The sequence below is a fragment of the Emys orbicularis genome, chromosome 10, assembly GCF_028017835.1.
Source record: "Emys orbicularis isolate rEmyOrb1 chromosome 10, rEmyOrb1.hap1, whole genome shotgun sequence".
Lineage (NCBI taxonomy): Eukaryota > Metazoa > Chordata > Testudines > Emydidae > Emys > Emys orbicularis.
This window is the reverse complement of record NC_088692.1, coordinates 63,581,888-63,606,469: the sequence shown is the minus strand read 5'-3', so window position 1 is coordinate 63,606,469 and position 24,582 is coordinate 63,581,888. Positions and strand designations below refer to the sequence as shown.

At 44.4% G+C, this 24,582-nt stretch overlaps 1 protein-coding gene across 1 annotated transcript in view; it reads left to right on the top strand.

The window, feature by feature from the left end:
- The window catches only part of LIPC (lipase C, hepatic type), a 76,085-nt gene that overhangs the window by 31,688 nt on the left and 19,815 nt on the right, over nt 1-24,582 (top strand). Inside the window, exons 2-3 of the mRNA XM_065411908.1 lie at nt 20,032-20,219; nt 22,526-22,705. Of these exons, the coding sequence (XP_065267980.1) occupies nt 20,032-20,219; nt 22,526-22,705 (368 nt within the window). The remainder of the gene's footprint in view (nt 1-20,031; nt 20,220-22,525; nt 22,706-24,582) is intronic.

Below are 24,582 nucleotides of genomic sequence, written 5' to 3'. Positions count from 1 at the left end.
AAGGCACGTAGAGCGCTCTGACTCCGCGGCTAGAGCACTCCTGGTACTCCACCTCAGTGAGTAGAATAACGTTTGATGCGCCCCCGCTGGAGCGCCGCAGCGCCAGTGTGGATGCTCTGGTCTGTTAATGCACTCTGATCGGCCTCCAGAAGTGTCCCACAATGCCTGTTCTAGCCACTCTGGTCATCATTTTGAACTCTATTGCCCTGCCGTCAGGTGACCAACCATCAGATCCGCCCTTTAAATTATCTGGGAATTTTGAAAATCCCCTTCCTGTTTGCCCAGCCAGGCATGGAGTGCTCTCAGCGAATCTTTCCAGGTGACCTTGCCTCCACACACCAGGCGATCCCCAGTATGGAGCAATGGCGAGGTGCTGGACCTCATCAGTGTTTGGGGGGAGGAAGCTGTCCAGTCCCAGCTGCGCTCCAGCTGTAGGAATTATGATACCTACGGGCAGATATCAAGGGACATGATGGAAAGGGGCCATGACCGGGATGCACTGCAGTGCAGGGTTAAAGTGAAGGAGCTGCAGAATGCCTAGTGCAAAGCCTGCGAGGCAAACCACCGCTCCGGTGCTGCTCCTGTGACCTGCCGTTTCTACGAAGAGCTGGACGCAATACTTGGGGGCAACCCCACCTCCACTCCAAGTACCACCATGGACACTTCAGAGCCCATTTCAACAAGGCAGGAGGAGGTAGAAAGCGGGAGCGAGGGTGCTAAGGAGGAGGAAGACACACCGGCATCCCTAGATGCATGCAGCCAGGAGCTGTTCTCAAGCTAGGAGGAAGGTAGTCAGTCGTGGCGGCCGGTGCTTGGGGAAGGACAAACACCAGAGGACGTGCCCGGTAAGCGGCTTTTATTTTGGGAAGGAAGTTATTCTGTGCGGGCTCTTGGGGCAAGCAGGGTTAGGGCTGCATGCATGCCTAGATGCAGAATAGGGCGTTGATGTGCTCTCTCACATCGCAGTAATTGGCCTCAGTGATATCTTCAAAGGTCTCATCCAGAACTTGGGCAATGTGCTTGCGGAGGTTTCTTGGGAGAGCCACTGTGGTCCTTGTCCCAGTCAGGCTAACATGTCCGCGCCACTATGCTGTGAGGGGCGGGAGGACCATTGCTGCACACAGGCAAGCTGCATATGGGCCAGGACGGAAGCCATATTGTAGTAGAAAACCCTCCCTTGCTTCCCAGGTCACCCTCAGCAGTGAGAGATCTTCCAGGACGAACTCCTGTGGAAAATGTGGGGACAGTGTTCAGTATCAGGGGCCCCCTGCAGCTGTTGGCTCTCCCCAAGGCACAGAAACCCAGAGGACAGTACAGACGTGAAACAATCAGTCCCCCTTGACCCTGTGCTTACTCACCATTTTGGGGCTCCTATGGGTTATGTCCGCTCGCTTTGGGACGGGCAAATAATGCTATTGTGTAGATTGTGCTTGCCCTTAAATACGGGGGAATCATTGCTCTGTCTGGTGTGAACAATGCTGCCTCTGTTAAGTGTTGCATTTTGCCTTTACAGATGCAACCTTGAGATCTCAGCCGTCCATCATATCACCAGCCGAAAGACTCCAAAGAATTAAGAAGAGGCCACGTAGAAGCAAAGAAGACATGCTGCATGAAGTAATGCAGCAGTCCCTTAACGAGAATCTAAAAGCACAGGAGTGGAGGGAGAGTGAAAGGAGGATCCGCCAGCAGAATGAGGAGCGCCGGCACAAAAGCGTTGAGCTCCGGCAGCAAAGCACAGATCGGCTGATAAGCATCATGGAGCGCCAAGTGGACTTGATCCAGGCGCTCATAGCCATGCTGGCAGAGCACTATCACACCCATCCCTCCCCCCCCCCCCCACAGCCCTTGTCCCAAAACTCTTTCCCTTGTGCCCCCATGTCACCTCCAACCCACTTTCCCCAACATCCGGGTTCTTATCACCACCAGCTGCCTCCAACACCTGTAGCTTCACCACCCAGCCCTGAAAACTACGACCCTTACCCACTGCACTCAACCCCCATCACCATGCAGTATAGCCATCCTGACGTGCAGCACTCATTGCACAGCACTCCAGACAGGAAGGCTGAATATGATAACAGAACATATGCAAATCTGTGATTGTACCGTTCCCCACCCCATCCCCTTGCCCTTTCTGTTTCCCAAGCAGTTGTGTTTCTTTTCAATAAATGGATTTTTTGGCTTTGAAAACATGCATTATTATTGCATAAAGTAAAAGATACCTTAGCCCAGGAAAGCAATAGTCACTGCAAGTCAGTGTAGCAAACAGAGATTCCTACTAACATTGGAACCATTGCACTTCACTCCTGTGCAAGGCACCAGACATTACTGCTGGTTTTCAGCCTCAAATTGCTCCCTCAGGGCATCCCTAATCCTTGCAGCCCAACATTGGGCCCCTCTAATAGCCCTGCTCTCTGGCTGTTCAAATTCAGCCTCCAGGTGTTGAACATCTGAGTTCCATGCCTGAGTGAATCTTTCACCCTTCCCTTCACAAATGTTATGGAGGGTACAGCACGCGATATAACCATGGGGATGCTGTCATCGGCCAGGTCCAGCTTCCCATACAGAGAGCGCCAACGGCCCTTTAAACAGCCAAAAGCACACTCCGCGGTCATTCTTCACTGGCTCAGCCTGTTGTTGAACCGCTCCTTGCTGCTGTCAAGGCTCCCTATGTAGGATTTCATGAGCCACGGCATTAAAGGTAAGCGGGGTCTCCAAGGATCACAATGGGCATTTCAACTTCCCCTACGGTGATCTTCTGGTCTGGGAAAAAAGTCCTAGCTTGCAGCTTCCTGAACAGGCCAGTGTTCCGAAAGATGCGTGCGTCATGCACCTTTCCGGGCCAGCCTGCGTTTATGTCAATGAAACGCCCACAGTGATCCACAAGGGCCTGGAGAACCATAGAGAAATACCCCTTCCGATTACCGTACTCGGAGGCAAGGTGGGCTGTTGCCAGAATTGGAATATGCGTCCCATCTATCGCCCCTCTGCAGTTAGGGAAACCCATTGTGCAAAGCCAGCCACAATGTCATGCACGTTACCCAGAGTCACAGTTCTTCTAAGCAGGATGCGATTAATGGCCCTGCAAACTTGCATCAACACTATTCCAACAGTTGACTTTCCCACTTCAAATTGGTTAGCGACCGATCGGTAGCTGTCTGGAGTTGCCAGCTTCCAGACTGCAATAGCCACCCGCTTCTCCACCGTCAGGGCGCCTCTCAATCTCCTGTCCTTGTGCCGCAGGATGGGGGCGAGCTTCTCACACAGTCCCATGAAAGTGGCTTTTCTCATCAAAAAGTTCTGAAGCCACTGCTCGTCATCCCAGACTTGCAGGACGATGTGATCCCACCACTCAGTGCTTGTTTTCTGAGCCCAAAAGCGGTGTTCCACGGTGGTGAGCATGTCCGTGAATGCCACAAGCAATCTCCTGTCGTATGCGTTACTCGAGTCGATATCATCGTCGGAGTCCTCACTGTCAGTTTGGATCTTAAGGAGTAACTCGACTGCCAAACATGACGTGCTGGCGAGACTTGTCAGCATATTCCTCAGCAGTTCGGGCTCCATTCCCGCAGACCGAAAGGGAAGACAGAGCGCACAGCACAAAAAATGTTGAAAGATGGCACCAAATGTGGATGGAAGCACAGGGATTGCTGGGATGCAAACCAATGCATCATGGGGTGTTGGGACAGGACCCAGAATGCCCCACACCCCCTCCCCCTTCCCACAAGCCACAGCGCCAGAATGGGAAGAGGTGCTCTGTGGGATAGCTGCCCATAATGCACTGCTCCCAATGCTGCTGCAAGTGCCACAAATGTGGCCACGCCAGTGCACTTGCAGCTGTCAGTGTGACCAGACAGCAGCGCTTTCCCTACTGTGCTCTCCAAAGGCTGGTTTAACTCAAAGCACTCTACATCTGCAAGTGTAGCCATGCCCTAAGTGGAGCTAACTCCCTACTCCACTTGTCTTCTAACATCAGAGTAAATACTTGAGACCTGAGCCTGCATGGTGCCGAGCACCCACTAAAGGGTCTCAGTGCCCCCACCTCCCACTAATTTCAAAGACATTCAGCAATTTATAAGCCCTTTGCTAGTCTAGTTCAAATCTGAACAGCTTCTTTCTTGTTGCTTGGCAGCTGCCCTCTTGATTCAGTGTTTGCTCTTTCCAGGCTGTCAGATCTGATACATCGGATACTGTTTGGAGAGTTCATCCTAACAGTGACAGGGCCTGCCACCTGTACCCTCACCTCTTGCACCAACCCAGACCACTCAGAGACTTTCTTGCTTGGCAGCACCAGTGTGTACTTTATTTACAGTGTCTGACTGTCTCCACCAATACATATCAGTGCTTCCATGCCTTGCACTGTGTTCCCACTTTCTGTTCCTTTCTTCCAAGGAAGGAGGGGTTCAAGTGTCTCTATTCCAAAAACTCCACTTGACAGGCTCACCTAGCTGCTGTCACACCGTGCCCTCCTCAAGCACTTCCTTCCTTTGCTCCTTTTAAATCATTTTGCTGTTAATGGGTTGATTAGCTCATTAACTTCCTAATCCCAGTCTGACCTGGTAATCAGGCATAGCCCTGATCAGTTAGGTCTTTGCTGGGGGAACCTAATTAGTGCTAATAGTGACCAGAGTGCTCGCTCATGCTCCAACTCTGTCACACTCACCTTTAAGATTAGGGGGATTTTCCTGTTGTTTCTGATCCAAGGATAGACAGACTCTCCAATTGGATCCCAGCAAGTATCACATGGAAAAACCACACACGCTCTCTGGAAAGCTGAAAACACTTTTTCAGAAAATTTGATATAATCATCCCAGTTTTGGTTTTCCCACGTACCAGGAATACACATGTAAAATACCCAGTAAAACATAGCATTGTGTGAGTTTGTCATACATAGATTTTCTTCATTGAAATCGAACAAGCTTCCTTTGAAAATTGAATACAGCTTCAAGCTGCTTACTTTTACTGTGCCACATTTGGTGGATTATGTTGAACGAAAGACTCTTAGTGGCAACAGACCCAGCTCGGTTTCACAAACCGTCCAACAACAACAACTGTTCCAGTTCTAACAATAATTCTAATACTATGCATAGAATTTCAATTGATTGTTCAGTTAATTTATGATAAATCTCTTCTCCTCAACAAAATATCATAAGCAAAGATCAAAGAATTTCAAGAAATTCATTTCTCTTTCACCATTCCTACATTTATGAACTGGTAAGGTGTCTACAAAGAATGACTAATGGCAGCTGGTGAATCCAAGCACAGCCTGTACTCCCAACATGGAAATCAATCACAATGAAACCTCAGCCTGACTAGGAAAATTGTGTCCAAGGGGGAAAAAAGTCAAGGTTGTAACCCAAAATGTGTCTTTTATTTTGGAAAGTTTGGTGCTCAGGAAAATTGACAGCCCTGGAGACTGCAGCTCTCTAGCCAAAGACCAAGAACAGCATGAGCAGTACTGCTCCACAAGTAACGGGGTGAATGGATAGGTCAGTCTTCATGGTATAGTCCTTGGTTCTTCTATTGAGGTTCACAACAAAATTTCTGGTTAGTGCAAATATTCTGGATGTTTTTAGGTTGTGGACACTGCCCTACTGTGAATTTTTAAATAAGACTTGACGTTCCATTGTTCATTTTTCCAGTTGTTTTATTTGTAGGGGTAGATGAGTAACAGGAGCAGAATTTTCCCATGTTTTTGGTTGCCATTAGGTACCACAGCAATGCAAATAGTAAAACAACAACTATATTGCATTACACTGTTGTAAATTAGTGCAATCTACCCAGCTCATTGATGGTTATACTCTCCAGTTTCCATACCCTCAAAAAATGGGAATCTGTTTTCCAGTTTGGCCCATGTAACATTAAAATTTGTCAAGAACACTGAAATAGAAGTGCTCTGTCTAAACAGTGAACTTTACAATTTTCTTCAATCTGATGTCTTAGTATCAAAGCCCAAACATGTGGGCTATAGAAATTGCCATAACATAGCAGACCAATAGTCCATCTAGCATCCTGTCTCAGAGTAGCCAATAACACATGTTTCAGCAGAAGGTGGAGGAAACGCCATATCAGAGAATTATACACGTAATAACTTGCATATAAGGGAAGATAATTCATATACCTAGGAAATTAGTGGCTGGCTTATGTCCTGACGCATGAGGGTGTATATCCCTCAGACATTTTTAACCTCTAATGTAACTCCAGATTTTCTTGTTTCCCCCAGCTTCCATCAGTGAATATCTTTTTAAGATGACTTGCAAAACAGGGCAGGAAACACATGCAGAATAAAGTGTGCCTGCATAATTTTCAGACTAAACCAGTCACTCACTGCTCCTTGATCTTAGGCAAGGTTGTATCTGAACAGACTCCTGCTAAGACATTCTGGTTATAGGGAGGTTGTTTGTTTACTGGGGGGGGGGGTATAACTTGACAAAAGGGGGAGGGAGAATGCAAACAAGTAGCCATCCACTGTAAACAAATGACTAGATGCTGTGAGGTCCTGAGCACCTGAATCTCCCATTGAAATTAAAGGGAGTCAATAGTGTAAAGCATCTTGTAGGTTCCAGATCCAAAGGAGACATCTGACTTTCTTTACTGGGTGAGGGAAGGGGAATGTCATTTTAGTGTCTGGCTCACACACAGCCTGTATGTATCTGTATCGCTGAGTTTTGTTTCTCACTTTTTGAGATTGTCATTCCTTTAATGGTATTAGAATACAGATTTTTGTGCCTTGAGTTTCCCTTTTCCGTTAAAACTCTTAATCAAGAAGAAAAACAAATGCCACATCAATATGTTATGGCTCTGGTTCTACAGTGTCTTCAGATCTTATACATCATTAGATTAATTGGACTAAATCCTTAGAGCCTGACCAACCCACTGAGGATTCTCCCAGCCTAGCACCTGCTATGCCCTCCACCTTCCCAGATTCTCATACAAGGGGTGCAGCTGACACATCCCTTGGACTCAGAGATCCATGGCTCCTGGAATGCTTTGGAGTGTGAGCCTCTAGTGTAAATTAGAGCATACGTCAGGCTGCTGTAACTTGCATTGGGGGTTCAAACAACCATAGCATCCAAAGGCACCTTTTCCTCTTTCTTCATCCTCCACTTCATAGTCTTCCATGCTGAATGTAGCTTGGCTGGACTGGAGGATCTTGCCTATGTTGTTTTAATGGATGTAGGTGTAGTATTTTTAATATGTATCCACAGCACCAGCAAGCATATAAATAAGCACACACTGGAGAAAAAGGTGACATCTCTATGAAATAGCAACAGGATTCACATTCAGAGACACCCAGGGAGAAGGAGTGTTCAGATCCACAAGAAAGAGCTACAGGACCCACCCGGGAGATCTGACCCCATGTAATTTTAGTTGTGAAGCTTCCTCTGCTGCACCTGCTGGGCGAACTTCTTATCCCAGGCTGAATCAGTTTCACAGACAGCATCATATCACGGACAGACATTCAGGGAGAAACCAGCTGAATCACTCTGCAAGCACAGGCCTATTCAAGGTTATCCAAAACTAGTGCAGATGTTCTGTTTGTAGAGTCTTCATCTGCATTAAATACCATAGTCAGGGCCTAAAGAAATACACAGTGATGCATGGATGTGCAGTGAAATTTTAAAAAATACTCACTGACATTTTATGGACATGCGCCTTACATATTAAACAAATACCAGCAACCTCTAATTCCAAACTTCATTCATATTATGTGCTGTAATTGTATAGAAAAAATATAATTATATATTATATACACAAATATGTACATCACAAACTTATACAAAAATATATATAATATACCCACACACTTTTTTCTACATCTATAACTATATAAACTACACATACATACCCACACCTGTGGTGGTGATAACCATATGACAAATTGCAAAGCCGTACAATATAGTGTATCACATGGTTTACCGTTTATCAAGCAACTTTGGCCACCTCATCACTGGCACTGCCCACTGACCCATCTCCATTGACACTTGCTTTCAATATTCCAAACTCTAAGCAACTTCCAAGAGCTGCCATTTTTTAAGCAACTTGCCAGAAAAATGATTCCAAATGTGGAATTCTCCCCAAACTATTAAGCCTGCCATAGCAAGGAAAACACAGTGCTAGAGCAACAATAGATTAAAAGTCCAATATTCTATGAGCCTGTAGTGCTACAAAAAAGCAGCTTTATACCTTTGGAGATTGAGATTTACAGCTTCCAATGGGACACGCATCATTTACTACTAGCTGCCCAAGTTAATGCACCTTATCATGACTTTTAAAATATAATTTGGGGTCATGGTAACTAAGGTGATCTGGCTTTACAGGGAAAGTGATAGAAAAATCCTAATAAAAAAAGTTTTAAACTCCCTAAAATAGTTTTTCTGTAACGTAAGTGACATACAGTATAGAGAATACAAGACAAAGGTGTGGTACAAAGGTTTTCTCAGCACTCATTTTGGACTGCCTGCATAACTCACTAACAGCTTTGCCAGTTTTAAATAATGCATCAGCCCCAACTTAAGCTAAAAAACCCTTTATATCACACCACCATAAATCTCTTCCTGTAATATATTATATGAAAGATCTTTATGGGTTATAGCTGGAGTGCTTGATATAATATTTTTGTTCTGAATTTATAGATTACACGAGATTAATTAAAAAGAAAACACCTAAGTGTATAGTATAGAGAATCTACATGAATTCAGTCTAAGGTAAATAAGCAGGAAATGTATTTAACTTGGTCTTAATGGGGCTGGAATGTTCTCTAATTCCAAGTCTTTTTTTGCTAAGAAGCTTTCTTTCTAAACCCAAAACATGAACAGACAGAACCTGCAATGCATACCATTTACAAGAATTTGTTGCAGAAATAACTGCTTTGGATCATCTCTTGTTTATCAGGCACCCACTGTAAGAGATGACCTTGGAGAAAATTTAGGACATGCCCAAAACCTTCTGGGCCCTTTGATCTGAAATCAGTGAACATATTAAACTGTTGTTTAGATGAACACGCCTAGTGACTCTCAAAGCAAACAGCCACTATGTGCTTCAAAGCCAGGACTTCCCGGGCAGCTATTTTTGCCTTACTAATTCTTCCAGACTAGAACAGTAAAAACAAAATAAAGTTTTAAAAAATTCAAAGGGTTGGATGAAAGGTAAGGAAAAAACAAAAACAGGAACACTAGAAAGAACAGAAGGTGAAACCAGAAAAGCAAGGGGAAAGTACTAGCAAATGAAAGTTCCATGGGAAATACTGTATGTACTTCAATATTTTTAGCACCGTTTCTACTAAAATCCAATTCTCTTGGAACTGCAACAATTTAATATACTCGGTCACTAAGTTATTTATCTTAGACTGAAACATCTGGCTTTCTGGGAACTTGCAAAGACATCAGTTTAATTCCCTGTAGCTTTACCACATGCAGAGCTCCACTCCAGAGCCACTCATCTTCAATGCCATGCAACAGAGCTATTATAGTGTCAGTGGGTTGGAAGGCCTTCCATGGTTGTTACTCTGATTGGTGAATTTTACCTCCCTTAAAGAGCAAATTTCACACTGGAGAACTTCTGTAGAACAATCCAGGAATATTTCTACCTTGTCTCTCTCATAAACATTCTCACTATTTTAGCTAAATTTCAAATACGAGGTCATATTTCACATACTTTATGATCCCTCTTCTTCTACCTAATACTGCGGTGCAGAAGTTACAATGAAATTGTGACATCTCAGCCATTTCCATGGCAAGTTGTCATCAGGCTAGATTGTCACTTCACTGCAAGATCATGCAGAAAGAAAAAGCAGGGAAGTGAGGAGGAAGAACACTTCTATTTCTAGCACAGATATCTTTAAACAGAACTCCAAAAAAAAAAAAAGTCACATCCTTTGCAAAACTGTCCTCTTTTCAAATTTTCCCCTGTCATTATAGCCCTGCTGTAAAGTGAAATGGATACAGCAACCATACAGCTATGCAATTTTCTCCCTATCTTTTGCAATAATATATAAGGAGAAGAAGAGAAAAAGAAAAGAAAGAAAAAGAAATCACAATGTCCTGACTTGGTTATACAAGATATACACACAGTTTGAATCCTTGGATCAACATTTCCTTCCTATCTCCTACATTTCTTATTTAGAGATGGGTTGACTATTCATAACAAATAAGTCAACAAACTTAGCCGTCTTTTTTCACAAATTATCCATGAACAAATTTTGATTTTACTAATTTGTTCCTTATTCAAAATTGTTTGGCACGGCTGTTGTGCAGAGACCACTGTAGATTACAGTGACCAATATATTGTCTCATTGCTCATTTCTACTTGCCTGTCCATTTATATTCACCTGTTGTCTCTAGTCTGATATTTAGATTGTAAGTTCCTTGGGGTAGGGACTGTCTTTCTGTTCTGTCTGTACAGCACCTACCACTATGGGGTCCTGGTTTAGGACTAGGGCTCATAGGAGCTATGGTAATAGCAATAGAAACTATGAAAAACGTATTTCGGCCTTATACATGTTCTTAAAAGCAGGAGGAAAATGAGAGCTCAAGATGGGCATCTGCACACTTCTGGCATGTATCTTGGCTAAAAAATTTAGTCACACATTTTCATACAAATATTTTCAGTGACTATTCCTGTAAAGGGGGAAAAATCCTTGGGATGAATGTTTGCAGAAAATAAATAAAAAGGGGCACATATAGTCAGAGTATATTCACAGTCTGTATTTGAACAAGTGTCCATGAATACTTTTTTGCAGTATTTGCCCAGTTCTAAGTCTGATCAACTTCAATAAGAATTTATTTCCTGTGGGAGTTTTGTTTAAATAAGGAAGGGGGGAGGGGAAGGATCATTACTTCCCTTTTACTTACGTCTTTAAATGAATGTGTGTTGAGTTTGATGTTTGTGGTACATACATGTCCTAAGAATTTCTGGCAAGACTTCTTTTTATTTCCCAGTATTGCTGCGAGTAGAATTCAGGATAGGTCAGGTGAAATTCATAATCACTTTCATACAGTAGAATACTGGGCAATCCCTCATGTGCTTGAAAAAACACTATTTAAGAGTTCAGAAGGTTAAATAGAACAAGTGTGTGTATTTAGAGGGATTAATTCACCCTATTTTATGAGGTCCCTTCGAACCCTGATATTCTATGATTCTAAGATGGGGTCTCCTCTAAACCAGTAACTAAACCTACGTTGGCTATATTACTGTGACTGACAGCAGACACTTCAAGGCAGAAGCATTAAAATCATCAGAACACCCTGACTAGGGGCAAGTTCACCCTTATGCAGTGGGCCAACAAAGCCCATGCACCATATAAATCCCATTTAAGCTCTCAAATTTAAGAGTCCATCCACCCTAGATGAACATACCATGAGGAAAACCCTGTTACTTAGTAACTAATGAAAGATGCTTAGTCCTTTCAGGGGTGGTACATCCTCCTAGATTTCTTTATATAAGAATAATCTACACTGTCTCCCTTTCAGAGAGTATAAAGTGGAAGTCAGGAGACATAGGTTCTAATCCAGACTCTGTCCAAGGACCCTCTGCCTCTCAGTTTCCCCATTTGCTGAGGATAATCACCACTTGACTGTGGTACTGAGAGGACTAACTGATGTTTTTAAATTGCTTTAAGATGAAAGATGCTAAAGAACTGCAAAATTGGTATTTATATTAACCAGAAAAGGAAAAAAGGCCTCAAGCTTTTGAGATTTGGTTTCTTTCCATAAGGTTTTGATTTTTAATGAATGTGAAAAGGGTTGACCCACAACTTTGTTGGCTTTTGTGTTTCAGTCTTTGCCCATCTTTCAGACTAACCGTTATTGCTGCTACGCTTGGCTCCACATAAAGTAAACATACTTGGAAAAAAGATTACATTGAAGTTTTACACAACAAAAGGGAGTTTAATAGGGGAAGAGAAAGATTAAGAAGAACAAAGCACAAGCACCAGAAAATAAATGTCTGTTTGGATGGTTTTTGAGCCAACACAGTATTTAAAACTAATGAGGGAAGCAATGTGGATTTGGCAAGAGGAGAGACAATTAACATAGCATTTAGAGCAAAGCAGAAGGAGAATCTGTTCATTTCTGTTTCTTGACATACAGGTTATACTGCATGTGCTGCTTCCTCTTTGAAAACCTCGAAACAAACACAGTATTATTTGACTCATATGTGAAGATGTAAGGGAGATGTTTCAGAACAGACAACAGCACATGGGAACTAAACTATCACAGCACTGAGCCTATGTTCACACTCATCTCTTTAAAGATCTGCTAGAAAGGTTTTTGATGGTCTTTTTATATTCTCAGAATCCTCAAATACTGTCATTTGAGACACACTTAGGCATTGGCAGTTTGCATCTCTCTTGGTCACCAGCCTGAATGCTTACAGGAGAAGGAAGTTCTGAATAAACAGCATCAACAGGAGTGTGACTAGGGTATCATAATAAACAGGTGATGAAGATCTCTGATCAATTATCCTTGATATAAGAAGCCTTTGCAGGTAGCATGCACTCATTTATGTTTTAAACCCAGGGCCAGATTAATGCAGGGACTTTAAGGGCAGCAGCCTAGGGCCTCAGGCTAAGGGGAGCCCCGGATGCGGCCCACTGCTTCTTTCCATCCACCCCACGGCAAGTCTCTGCGCCGCAGGCCAGACACTGGTCCCCGAGCCTCGGTGCTTCCCCACCTCCAGGCCTGGTGCTGCGAGCACCGGCTTGCCGATGTGTCCCTGCGGCCCCTAGGCAATCTCTGGGAATCTCTGCACGCTGCCCCAGCGCCAGCTCTGCAGCTCCCATTGGCCGGGCACTGCGGCCAATGGGAGCTGCGGGGGCGGCACCTGCAGGCATGGACAGAATGCACCGTGCAGAGCAGCCTGGCCGCTCTGCCTAGGGGCTGGACATACCGGCCACTTCGGGGAGGAGAGCAGTGCGGAGCCAGGGCAGGCAGGGATCCTGCCGTAGTCCTGTTGCGCCGCCGCCCAGGAGCCGCCCAAGGTAAGCGCCTCCTGGCTGGATCCTGCACCCCAATCCCCTGCCGCAGCCCTGAGCCCACTCCCCAACTCCAAACCCCCAGGGACCCCACAAAATCTAATAGCCCTGGGCCCAAAGGAGAGTTAATCCAGCCCTGTTTAAACCACAGATCAAACAAATTGTACTTAATAAAGAAAAGAGCAGTTGTGCTCAACCTGAATATTATTTACAGCTGTTTGTTCTACTGACTTGCATCTTCAGTGATATCAGTGTTGGGTATTTCTTCCGATTGTTCTTTCTGAGGAAGGTAGTTAAATAGTTTCTGTTCTAATCAAATTTGGACACCTAGTGTATAGGTCTAAAGTTCTTTCTAACACATGTATGCACATTCCAGTTCTCCCATTATATTTTGTGCCTTATTAAAAAAAATGATTTTCTCTAGAACACACTAGGGCAGGATAAGGATCTTTGCTTAGTGGCTACTAATTGTATCTACAGCCAAAATCTTTGGTTCTTTTTCATGTTGAAAAAAGTTCATTAGATACAGACCACAGACCTGCTAGGTCCTGTACATATTATATATAGCATAGAGCAGATTGTGATATGTCTGATATATCTATATCTATCTAGATAGATAGATAGATAAGACATATTTCCTGTGTTTCCCTGCAGTGTGAGGGGTTTTTTGTTGTAGGTCTCAGAACGTGCCCTCCCACGGTGGTGCAGCTGAATTCCTCCACAGGGAAAGGTTTGGGGAGGACAGGTTGTTTCTTATTAGCCAATACAAAAATCATTCCTCTGTAATGGAGTAGGTGTTCACCTCCAGGTAGGCGTGGGGAGGATTCTAACTTTCAGAGAAAAAATATCCCTCATGCTTCAAAAGGTAAAGAATTCACAAAGGGAAACACAAGAGACAATCACACCCCTTGTCACCCAGGGTATGCACTAGTATGCTATTTTTGTAAAAAGTAACACACACACACACACACACTTTCGCATTAACAGTTTCATTGACTGTTCAGGGGAAGCATAGGAATTGGCTCAAAAATCTCCTATATCAGTCTAAATTTAATCACTCTTCAGTCACTATGGACCACTAATGCCACCAATACAGCCTTGCCTGTATCCCAGCCCATGAAATCCACACATCTCCAATTTCAATTTTTGCCTTGTGCCATGATCTTCTTTCCTGATTGAATTTCAAGACCCTGCTTGTCTGTGACTTGCACCTCTCAGTCCTGTTATCTCCATGCATAGAATTCTACTTGTTCATGCTAATTGCCCTGGCCCCTTTACTTTCACCAATCATCTTTCAAATGAACGTCAGTGCACACATACAGTATTCTACCTCCATAACAGACACCAGCTGCTGTTAGTCCCTGAAAAACAAGCTGAGAGAACTGCATTGGTTTGACTCCTGCCAGTTCCCAAGATGATGTGTCAGTGCTTCCTGTTGTGTTTTCCCTCAAAGGACAAGGAGTAGATAGAACCTGTTGACCAAAGCTGGGGAGTGTTGAATGTTGGAATGACAAGAAAACGTTGCACCATCTGGAGCCCTGATGTTGACTACACACAGTCATTTGAGTGCACTTTGGCTGGCCTATCTTATGTATATGTCTAGTGCCATATAAACCATAATCATCTGGAAAGCAAACAACATGCAAGGAATAACTGTGCTGTGGCTCCACATTTTCAAAACCAACTTAATTTTTCTAATAATTTTCCCATCCAAAGAAACTCCAGAGCATTTTTATTCCATAACTAATTTGGTTGTAGGAATGCCAGCTTACTAGTGTCTAGGAACTTCTCCGACTGCAGTTGTTGCCCACTTTCAGAGATGCAGAAGATCTGCGGGCCTCATCTCCCTCTCCCTCTCCCTCTCCTCCCCCCACATGCACTTCCACTGTTTGCCAGGAGAGCTTTGGCTGAACTGGAAAAGGAAAGACATGGCCCTAAGTGCCCCGCTGGAGTTGAGCAGAGTGATGGTGCCCTTCTAGCCTGTTTGGTAACCTTGTGCTTGGGTAGAGCAGGAGGCCACCTTTACTTTCCACCCTCACAGCCTGATTGGGCCAATCATGGTCATATTGGCCGAATTACTCTCCCATAAGGATGGGCTGCCACTTACCCATTTTCTTTCCCCACACACCCTTTCCAGGGGTGGTGGTTTGTTTTTTTTCCTGACTTTACTACTAGATTTCCCTACTTTGCCCTGGGCTTCAGCCAGCTCCTTTTTTGGGGGAAAAGAAGGCTCTTTACCACCTCACACTGGCAGTGAGCGGTGGGGGGGTTTCACCTTCAACAGGCTCTCCTCTGGGAAGGGGCTTTGAGCTATCACATTATTTGCACCACCTGTGTGGCGTGTGTCCAGTGCAGGTTAACTGAGGTATCAAGGGGCCTGAGTTATTACGATGGCACCAAGCACTGATCATGTGGCAACTGGCTGGACCCCTATTCTGCATTGCCTGGCACCAGGAAGGCTTCAATGTCTGGTGCAGAAAGAGGCAACTTTCACCTCATCCTTTGCATGAGGAAATAGAAAAGGGGGACTTGGGGTCTTTCTGGTTCTGATCCTTGGGTGGATTTGCAGAAGGGGGCTAGCGGCCCTTTCTTTTTGACAACTGCTCTGCGTTTATAGTGGTTTGTTTGCAAACTGCAATGCACTTATTCTGCCAGGTAATTTGTGGGAGGAGCTGCCTGGCAGTTTCTCCCAAGTCACATTATGTCATAGCTAAGGCTAAGATTTTGTCACAGATATTTTTAGTAAAAGTCACAGACAGGTCATGGGCAATAAAGAAAAATTCACGGAAGCCGTGACCTGTCTCTGACTTTTTACTAAAAATAATGTGACAAAATAGGGATCTGTGGGTCCTCACACTACCAGTGGCGGGGCAGCTGCGGGGCAGCTGGGCGCTCTGGAGGCCTACATTGCGGGTTGGGTGTCGGAGCTCCACTATGGCTGGGAGCTGCGGGGGCTGTGCCACCTGCAGCAGCTGGGAGCTGCAGGGTGCCTCTGCTGCCCGTGGTGGCTTGGAGTTCCAGATGTGGGGCTACCCCACAGCTTGTGGTGGCTAAGAGTTCCGGAGGCAGGGCTACCCGCAGCTCCCTGCCCTTGCGGGTGGCAGGGGACCCTGCAGCTCCCCACCACCGCAGGCTGAAGTCACGGAGGTCTCTGGAAGTCATGGATTCTGTGACTTCCACGACCTCCGTGACTAAATCGTAGCCTTAGTCATAGCTCATATAAGTTGTGGCCGTGGCTTTAACCAGGTCTGTGTGTGGTGTCTTATTCACTTCAGTGTCCAACCCAAGGCTCTGTGGATAGTTTTCAATCTTCATTATTCTATGCAGTCTTGTTTCAGCCATATTGGTCCCAGGATATAGGTGGGTGAGGTAATATCTTTATTGGACCAACATCTGTTGGTGAGAGAGACAAGCTTTTGCGCTTATACACACACCTGAAGAGCACTCTGTGAACTCAAAAGCTTCTCTCTCTCACCAACACTTCCTTAAGCTCATTATTACTTAAACTCTGATTTAAGAGTTCCACACAACATTAGCTCTAATTTTCTACATTACATCCTGCCATTTTATGTCAGCTTCAGCAGATTATGCTTTGAAAGTGTACAGTTTGGGGGGTTTTGACAGGCACTTCAAAGTGAAAAGAGGCTCGTGAATAGGGTTTTAGATAAACAGCAGGAACACTGACAACATTTCTAGCAAGAAAACCTCTGAAAGATAAATTTGTGAAACTAAAGCACTCAGAATGCATCTATTTCATTAACCCTTGTTCCATGGTGGACAAATATATATATTGCACTGGGATTGGGGTTGCCTCCCTGACCATCCTGACTAATAACCATTGGCGGACCTATTCTCCATTAACTTAGCTAATTGTTTTTTGAACCCAGTTATAGTTTTGGCCTTCACAACAGACGTAATGAGCTCCACAGGTTGACTGTGAAGGGTTCTATGGTGCACTCCAGTCCACTGGTCTATGCTATGCCTCCCCATTACCCAGGTCACAAGCTGCTACTCCTCAGTGGCTTGTGCCAAAATTTTTGAAAGTATCTACTAATTCTGGGGGCCTCAGTATTTGGGTGGCCTGATTTTCAGAGGTGCAGAAGGTCAGTGACTCTCAACTAGCCATCCACGCATGGAAGTACTCAGAATTTGAAACTCGGGTCCTTGGCTTTATTAACTTGAGTATTTCTATGACAGAATCAAAACACCACAACTGACTAATTCAGCAGCCAACAGAGGCCAGGTTTTTCTGGCTTTCAGCAACTGAGGATGAACAGGAAGTATTCAGGAAAAGGCTGCCTAAGGGGAAAGGTATCTCGTAGGCCTCCTGCTAAGGTCCCCATGGAGGGACTTTCCATCAGGGCTGCACCTTAACTCTAAACTTACAAACACTGAGCAGGATCATTCCTTTATAGCAGTCACACAACAGTTAATCATGTACCCTGTCTGAAGGCTACAACTCCCAGCGACTCCTGGTAACAGATGTGCTGGCCTTCACTCTGCTACAGGCCAACACTCTGCTACAGCCCTCTTGGAGGTGTCACAAAATCATCATTAACAGAGAGCAAGAAAGAAAAGACAAAACATCCTGTAACTCTGCAGCACATAAGGAAGCCATAATGGCATTTCCTGCAAATGGTCACCAGGCTGCTTTGCAGGAACCTAGACTATTAGGGCGGGTCTACACTGGGGGGGGGGGAATCGATCCAAGATACGCAACTTCAGCTACGCGAATAGCGTAGCTGAAGTCGAAGTATCTTGGATCAAATTACCTGGGGTCCAGACGGCGCAGGATCGACGGCCACGGCTCCCCCGTCGACTGCGCTACCGCCGCTCGCTCTGGTGGAGTTCCGGAGTCGACGGTGAGCGCGTTCGGGGATCGATATATCGCGTCTTAACAAGACGCGATATATCGATCCCGGATAAATCGATTGCTACCCGCCAATACGGCAGGTAGTGAAGACGTACCCTTAGTGTCAAGGTTTGCACTTATAGAATCACAATCACAGCTTTGGATTTCACTTACTCAAGTAAGAGATAATATTTCCTATGAAATTGAATTTGTCAGCTCCCAGGGAAGTGGCCTTTGTTTTATGTACATATTTATTTTAATGTACAGCGTAACACATTTTGAGTTGATCTTGCTCTCAATTCTCTGTAACAGATCTTCCAAGTATGTCTTAAAATTCTTAGTCCTGATTAGCACTGGATTTTTGAGCCTTTTTATTTTGAAAATATAAATGCATTATGGAACTTTGCAATTATATTTTACTATGTAATTGACTAGCTTCTAGAAAAACTACAGCGACAGATTCCACTCTGGAAGCTCAACATTTCATACACTGTTTTCCTCTTGAAAGCATTAGGTGCATTAACAGATTGAGGCCATGGGCAGCGCGTGACTCCCGCATTTGGGGAGGCTGGACCTGAGCTCTGGAAGCTCCCTGGAAGTGGGGAGGCCACAGGAGCCTGGACCATGGCCCGCCCCCTGCTTCGCCCCAAGGTCCACCCCCAATCAGCATCCTCTCCCCAAGGCCCCACCTATGCTCCACCCCCACTCATGCTCCACCCCCACTCCACCCCAGGCCCCGCTCAGCCCTCTCCCCTGAGGCCCCCCCCCCCGCCCTACTGCTTGTATCTCTCTCTGCCCCTTCCCCGGAGGGCCCCCACACACACCTCTCAGAAGGCCACAGGGGAAGCGGCAAAGAGGTATGAGAGACAGGCAGGGGGGCCACAGGGGGAGGCGGTGGACCAAGAGCACAAAGAGGAGCAGTGTGGACGGGTCCACGGGAGAAGAGCGGGACACGGGAGTGGGGCCTCAGGGCAGAGCAGCGGCAGCACTCCAAAGGCATCAGGCTGGCAGTGTGCCTCCAAAGGGAGGTGTGTTGTATCCGGTTTTGGGAGACTTAGCCTCCCCTGGCCTATTATACCCACCGCCCATGACTGAGGCACTCCTTTGTCTCATAACACAGCAGACTCTGGTGGCACTTTTCACCTTTGACAGTCATAAATAAGTGCCAAACAGCATTTTTAAGTTCTTCCTCCCAGACCTACCACCAAGCCAAAAGCTCACATCACAACCACCACATTTATACAAAACCCCCAATATAGTTATTTATTACTGAGCAACATCAATAATATATATGTCAATGTATAAAATACAGAAAGGCAAAGGGCCTTTGCCTAGTAACTAGCAGGAATTCAGTCAGAGAGCAAAAGTGCTGCAAAAAAAATGTAAGAGGGAAAAAAAACAAAGTAAAGGTGTCCATTTTATTATGTTCACTAGGTTTTTAAGTGCTCTTCTCATTTACTAAGAATGCAATACATTTTATGCCTTGCTATAGATAATATTCACAGCTCCTTAAAGTGAGTCCATGGTTAAGCATATCTGCTTCTTTAAACTGTCCCCCTGGTTTGCTGTGGCTTGATCTTTTCCTAATATTGCTCTGCTCTGAAACCAAAGGCCTCAGATACAAAGTCAGCCACTCATGACTGTATCCTGTGAAAAAGAAATGATCAAGCTAAGTTCTAAATAGCTGTAATGGTCAAATTGATTTTTAAAGAACAATATGGCATACTTTCTAGAGACAAATCGCTTGAGAACTGCTCTAATGGCGTCAGAGGTCACCCAAAACAGAATTATAGGATTGTATTAAATGGTTGCTTTATCATAATGCTACTTGCTTTGCATCTACTAGCACATACACATTAGTTATATGTCCCCTGCAGAGTTACTATGTTGTTGGCTATGCATGCAATAATGTTGTAGAGTCACAACAACTGTACCTTATCCTTGTGGCAGATATTGTATCATGCACCATAACTGTAAGGCCCATATTTCCTGTGTGATTGCAATTATTGAGAGAGACAGGCTCAAACCAAACCCCAGATTCAAACAGCATCAAACTTTGAAAAAGGTCAGCTTTTGACCAAGCTTTGCATCTTATGCTAGTTATTAAAATAACTTTATTCATCCATGTATTTTAAGCTGTGCTGCATAAATTGTCTTTGCAGGTTTTGTATTCCTTGTTATTAGGTATGTTATATTAATTTCATTTCAGAGGCACTGGAGTCACAGCATCAGCACATTAGAATAAAGAAAAATCAACCCAGTTCAGCAACCAAATTTCGACTCTATATAGATACAACTGAAGAAGGCTGTCTGATTTTGTTTGATCAGTTGGAAACTCTTGACAAATGCAGTTTCAATACCTCTCTTCCTCTGGTGATGATAGTCCATGGATGGTCGGTATGAACTTCACATTATTTTCTTTTTAATTCAAGATGCATCTGATCTGACCTACTTCCCTTATGTTACTACCAAAGTATCTGCCAATAAAGGTTAGGAAAAGAATGACTGCAGATTTCCTTAGTAGGAAACATATCTTGAAATAGTCCAGAGTCTGTTACTCCCATTGAATTCTGAGACAGAATATCAACCTATCATATAGGAGACCTGTGATAGAGATTATTTTCATATTCTCTGGTTTAAAACCAGCAGAGTCTGAACAAGTAGCTGAATTAATGTACTATGTCTCTAAAGGCTCGAATACTGATTTCATGTCTGTTCTATTTGCTAACAGATATTTACAGATTGTTATTGAAAAGAAGTGCTCAAAATCTCCCCACATCTCTTTCACACACACCTTGAAGAGAAATTCTCTATAAACACTTTCAGCTGAAAATGAAGCCTTGAACAGCAATAAATAACCACTGAACTGGTTCCAAGTTAAAAAAATATAAAAAGCCAGTTCAAACAGCCGTTCTAGTCTGCAGTGAATTTTGATCAGCTCTTCAGTTAAAAAAAATGCTCATTTAACAGACATTCAAAGCAGAATCTTATAGAAGCCGCAATTACTAGCAAAGTTGGACAAAACTGTCTGAGCAAATCTTTTATCACAGAAAACTTTATAGGGTGTTGCCCCAAAGCACATGGATGTAATACCTTTTGGCATTAGTAGGAGCTACAGATGAATAGAGATGGAGAATGCACCACTAAAATTATTTCAGTAAAGGACCCCAAACAAAAAAGTAAGGGAATAAAAGATAAACAACTCTTCCGAATTCCAATGGAGCTTTTTGTAACAAAGTGGAAAATGAGGATGCGGTTAGAAATTGGCACAGGAATACTATTTCAGAAGTTTGGACAGAGTAAACCAGGGTTTCAACTTGTTCCTCAACCTGGTCAACAGTTCCAGTTTTGTAAAGTTCAAGTGAAGTTCCCCAAATCAGGTAGAGACATGTACATTTAAGAGCTTTTATTTGGACCCCCATCTACAACGAGGGTGAAATCTTGGCCTCATTGAAGTCAATGGCAAAACTCCCATCAACTTCAGTGGAGCCAACATTTAACCCTGGGTCTTTAACCAAACTAGGGGGCCTTATTCAAACACTGTCCTCATTGAGCAAACAATGGGCCTGATCCTATTCCCACTGAAGTCAGTGACAAAACTTCTTAACTTCAGTATGAGAGGGGTCAGGCCCTGAGTTGGAACTCAGTGCTTAAGTCAGATTTAAACATGGATTCTCAAACTCTGTTAGAGGCTCAGTGGAGAAGAGATTTAGAAGTCTGTAAAGTGCCCCAGCAAAGGAAATGTATTCAATTCATTTAACTTAATTCTGACAGCTTTAGCAATTAAAAAATTTGGTTGTATTAGATTTGATAGAAACTAAGGATTCTTGCAATCAAAAAAGCATTAGGAATGTATGGCCCAAATAATTAAATGGGACTACTCATGTGAATACAGGCTTCATGATCAGACCTTTAAAAAAGAGAGAGAGAGCTCGTGCATGCACACAACAAGAACAAAAATGGGGCAAGACAGATTTCAAAATTATTGATAGAATCTTCTAAAAAAAAAATCAGAAGTTTGGAAATCTAGATTCCCAGCAATCTTCCACCACCACACCGACCGCTTTCCCCGTACCTAGGATTTTTGGAGATTAGCTGCTCTAAAATGAAATCTGAGAAATTATTCAGTTATCCCTGGAAGAGAGTGTAAATACAGTAGCACCTGTTCATTGTCAAGGGCAGGGGCAGCTCCAGGCACCAGCGCACCAAGCGCGTGCCTGGGGCAGCAAGCCGCGGGGGGCGGCCTGCCGGTCGCCGTGAGGGCAGCAGTCAGGCTGCCTTCGGCGGCATGCCTGCGGGAGATCCGCCGGTCCCGCGGTTTCAGCGGCAATTCGGCGGCAGGTACGCCAAAGGCGCGGGACCGGCGGACCGCCGAAGGCTGCCTGACTGCAGTGCTTGGGGCGGCAACATACATAGAGCCACCCTTGGTCAAGGGCCCATGTCATAAGGCCCAAAAGTTGAATGCTTTTGATATTGGCTCTTGAGTTTGTTTTATCCTTCCGATCTGACTACTATATGCAAACATTTTATCATCATCCTCAGAAGGGATATACAAAACCTTAGAGCTCCCAAAACCTGATGATTACTAAATAATCCTCCTTGCTCACATATTCTGGTTTTCATGCAATTAGTGGTCAGGAATTTCATAGGAATGTACTTGGTAAAGAGGTTCTTTTTTTCTCCCCCCAAACCCTTTTTTACAGGTAGATGGAATGTTAGAAGGGTGGATCTGGAAGATGGTAGCAGCCCTGAAATCTCAGCATAAACAAACAAATGTGATTATTGCAGACTGGCTTACACTTGCTCACCAGCATTACCCTATAGCAGCACAGAATACACGCAATATAGGGCAAGAGATAGCAGGTTTCCTGGAATGGCTGGAGGTAAGAGCCCCCAAACCAAAATGTGTTTCTTTGAGCAAGAGCTATTTTCTCCTTTTGTTTATGCTTTCACCGCAGTTCGAAGTTATGATGTTGGTTAATGTGATCTGCTTCACTCACTTACGTTCTTTCATTGCAATGCACAAACGAATTTCTTCCCTAAACTTTAAGATGACTTTATAAAAAATTTATTGTGCAAGAGCGAGACAGCAAGTGGCCTTTTGTTTATTAAAACATTTTGCTATTACTTTAGAGATGTGATCATTTCATGCTACTGTAATTTTCTTTGTTCTGTTAGCACTTCTGCAGGCAGCTGTTTATCTGAGTTATAGACCTGTACTGGATAATAAAGCTCAAGTTCAAAACACTTAAACTGATGGTGGTCGGTGGAAGCAGGTCAGAATGAAAGAGCAACACATTTTCAGAGCCTGATTTTGCCTGAGCATCATTTTCAAGAAGAATGGGCTTCACTGGACAGGGGCTGAGGTGTTTTGGCTTCAGTTCCCAGCTCTGCCACAGACTTGTGACCTTGGACAAGTCTTTACTTCAGTTCTCCACAGCTGGCACTAAGCACTTTGGTCCCCCCAGGCCCTCTCCAAAGTGGTCTCAGCTGCTGTGGAAGCAGCAGCAAGGCCTGAGCTTTGCTGATGTGATGACTCCCAGCGCTGGCCACTGCGCCTGGTCTCAGTTAAAGAGGGAGCACCCTCACAGAGGCAGACACATGCGCTTCAAAGCTGTCCTAGCTGTGGCAGGCAGCCATGCCAGAGCAGCATTGGTCTGATAGCTACCAGCTACTGCTGCTGCCATGATGGTGATGGAGGAGCACCATGATGATATTTCAGCTGATGGGGGCATGAAGAATGAGAGAATAAGAGCTACCCATAAAAATTAGGTGCTTTAGGCAGCCCCCTATTTAGTACACACACACACACACACACACACACACACACAGCTGGTCCAGGATTCCCCATATGTAAAATGGGATAATGCTTCCCTACCTCACAGGAAAAATATGAAGTCACAGGCCACATCTACACTACAGAGCTTTGTCCGCATAGCTATGTTGGTTGAGGTGTGAAAAAACACACACAGGCCTAGCCAACACAGCTGCCCCAGCAAAAACCCCATTGTAGATGCAACTATGCTGACAGAAGAGTGCTTCTATTGGCAGAGCTAATGTCATTTGGAGAGGTGGCGTAGCTATGCCAACAGAAAAACTCCTTCTGTCAGCATATACTGCATCTACACTCAGGGTCTCTGCCAGTATAGCCATATCAGCAAAGTCTGTGTAGTGTAGACCAGCCCACTTCCTTTTAGTCATGGCTATGTCTACACTGAACTTTCTTTTGGGGGAAAAAAGTCCGTAAAGCTGACTGAGAAATTTGTAACAAACGCTAATGAAGAGCAAAGCAGCTACCACTGGTGATGGCAGGATTATGAGTCGCCATGAGTTCTTCATGTCCAGTTATGGAGTGTGGACACTATGCCACAGAGAGCAGGAAGATAACTGGTGTCACCCTTCTACTTTGTGAGATTAAAAGTAACCTTTGCTCTTGTTCAAATTGGGCCCATGGTTGCAGTGACCTGAAGTCATATTTTGATAGCTGGTTAGTGATCTATGTGAGACAAGTGGGTGGACTTAGTGCAATTCCCAGAGGAGAGGTGGCACATCAGAGAAATCACTATCATACTTGCTAGCTGTCTCAGCAGACAAACCAAGGACTGACTACAGCATGGGACTGAAGAAGTGATTCTGGGCACATTGCTGTGGCATCATGGATGGATTCCTTTATGCTGTGTGTCCATGATTTACACTGACTGTCACCTTTCACAGCTTTAAATTCCATTGAGCGGGAGATTAAATTCACTTGAGAGAAAGT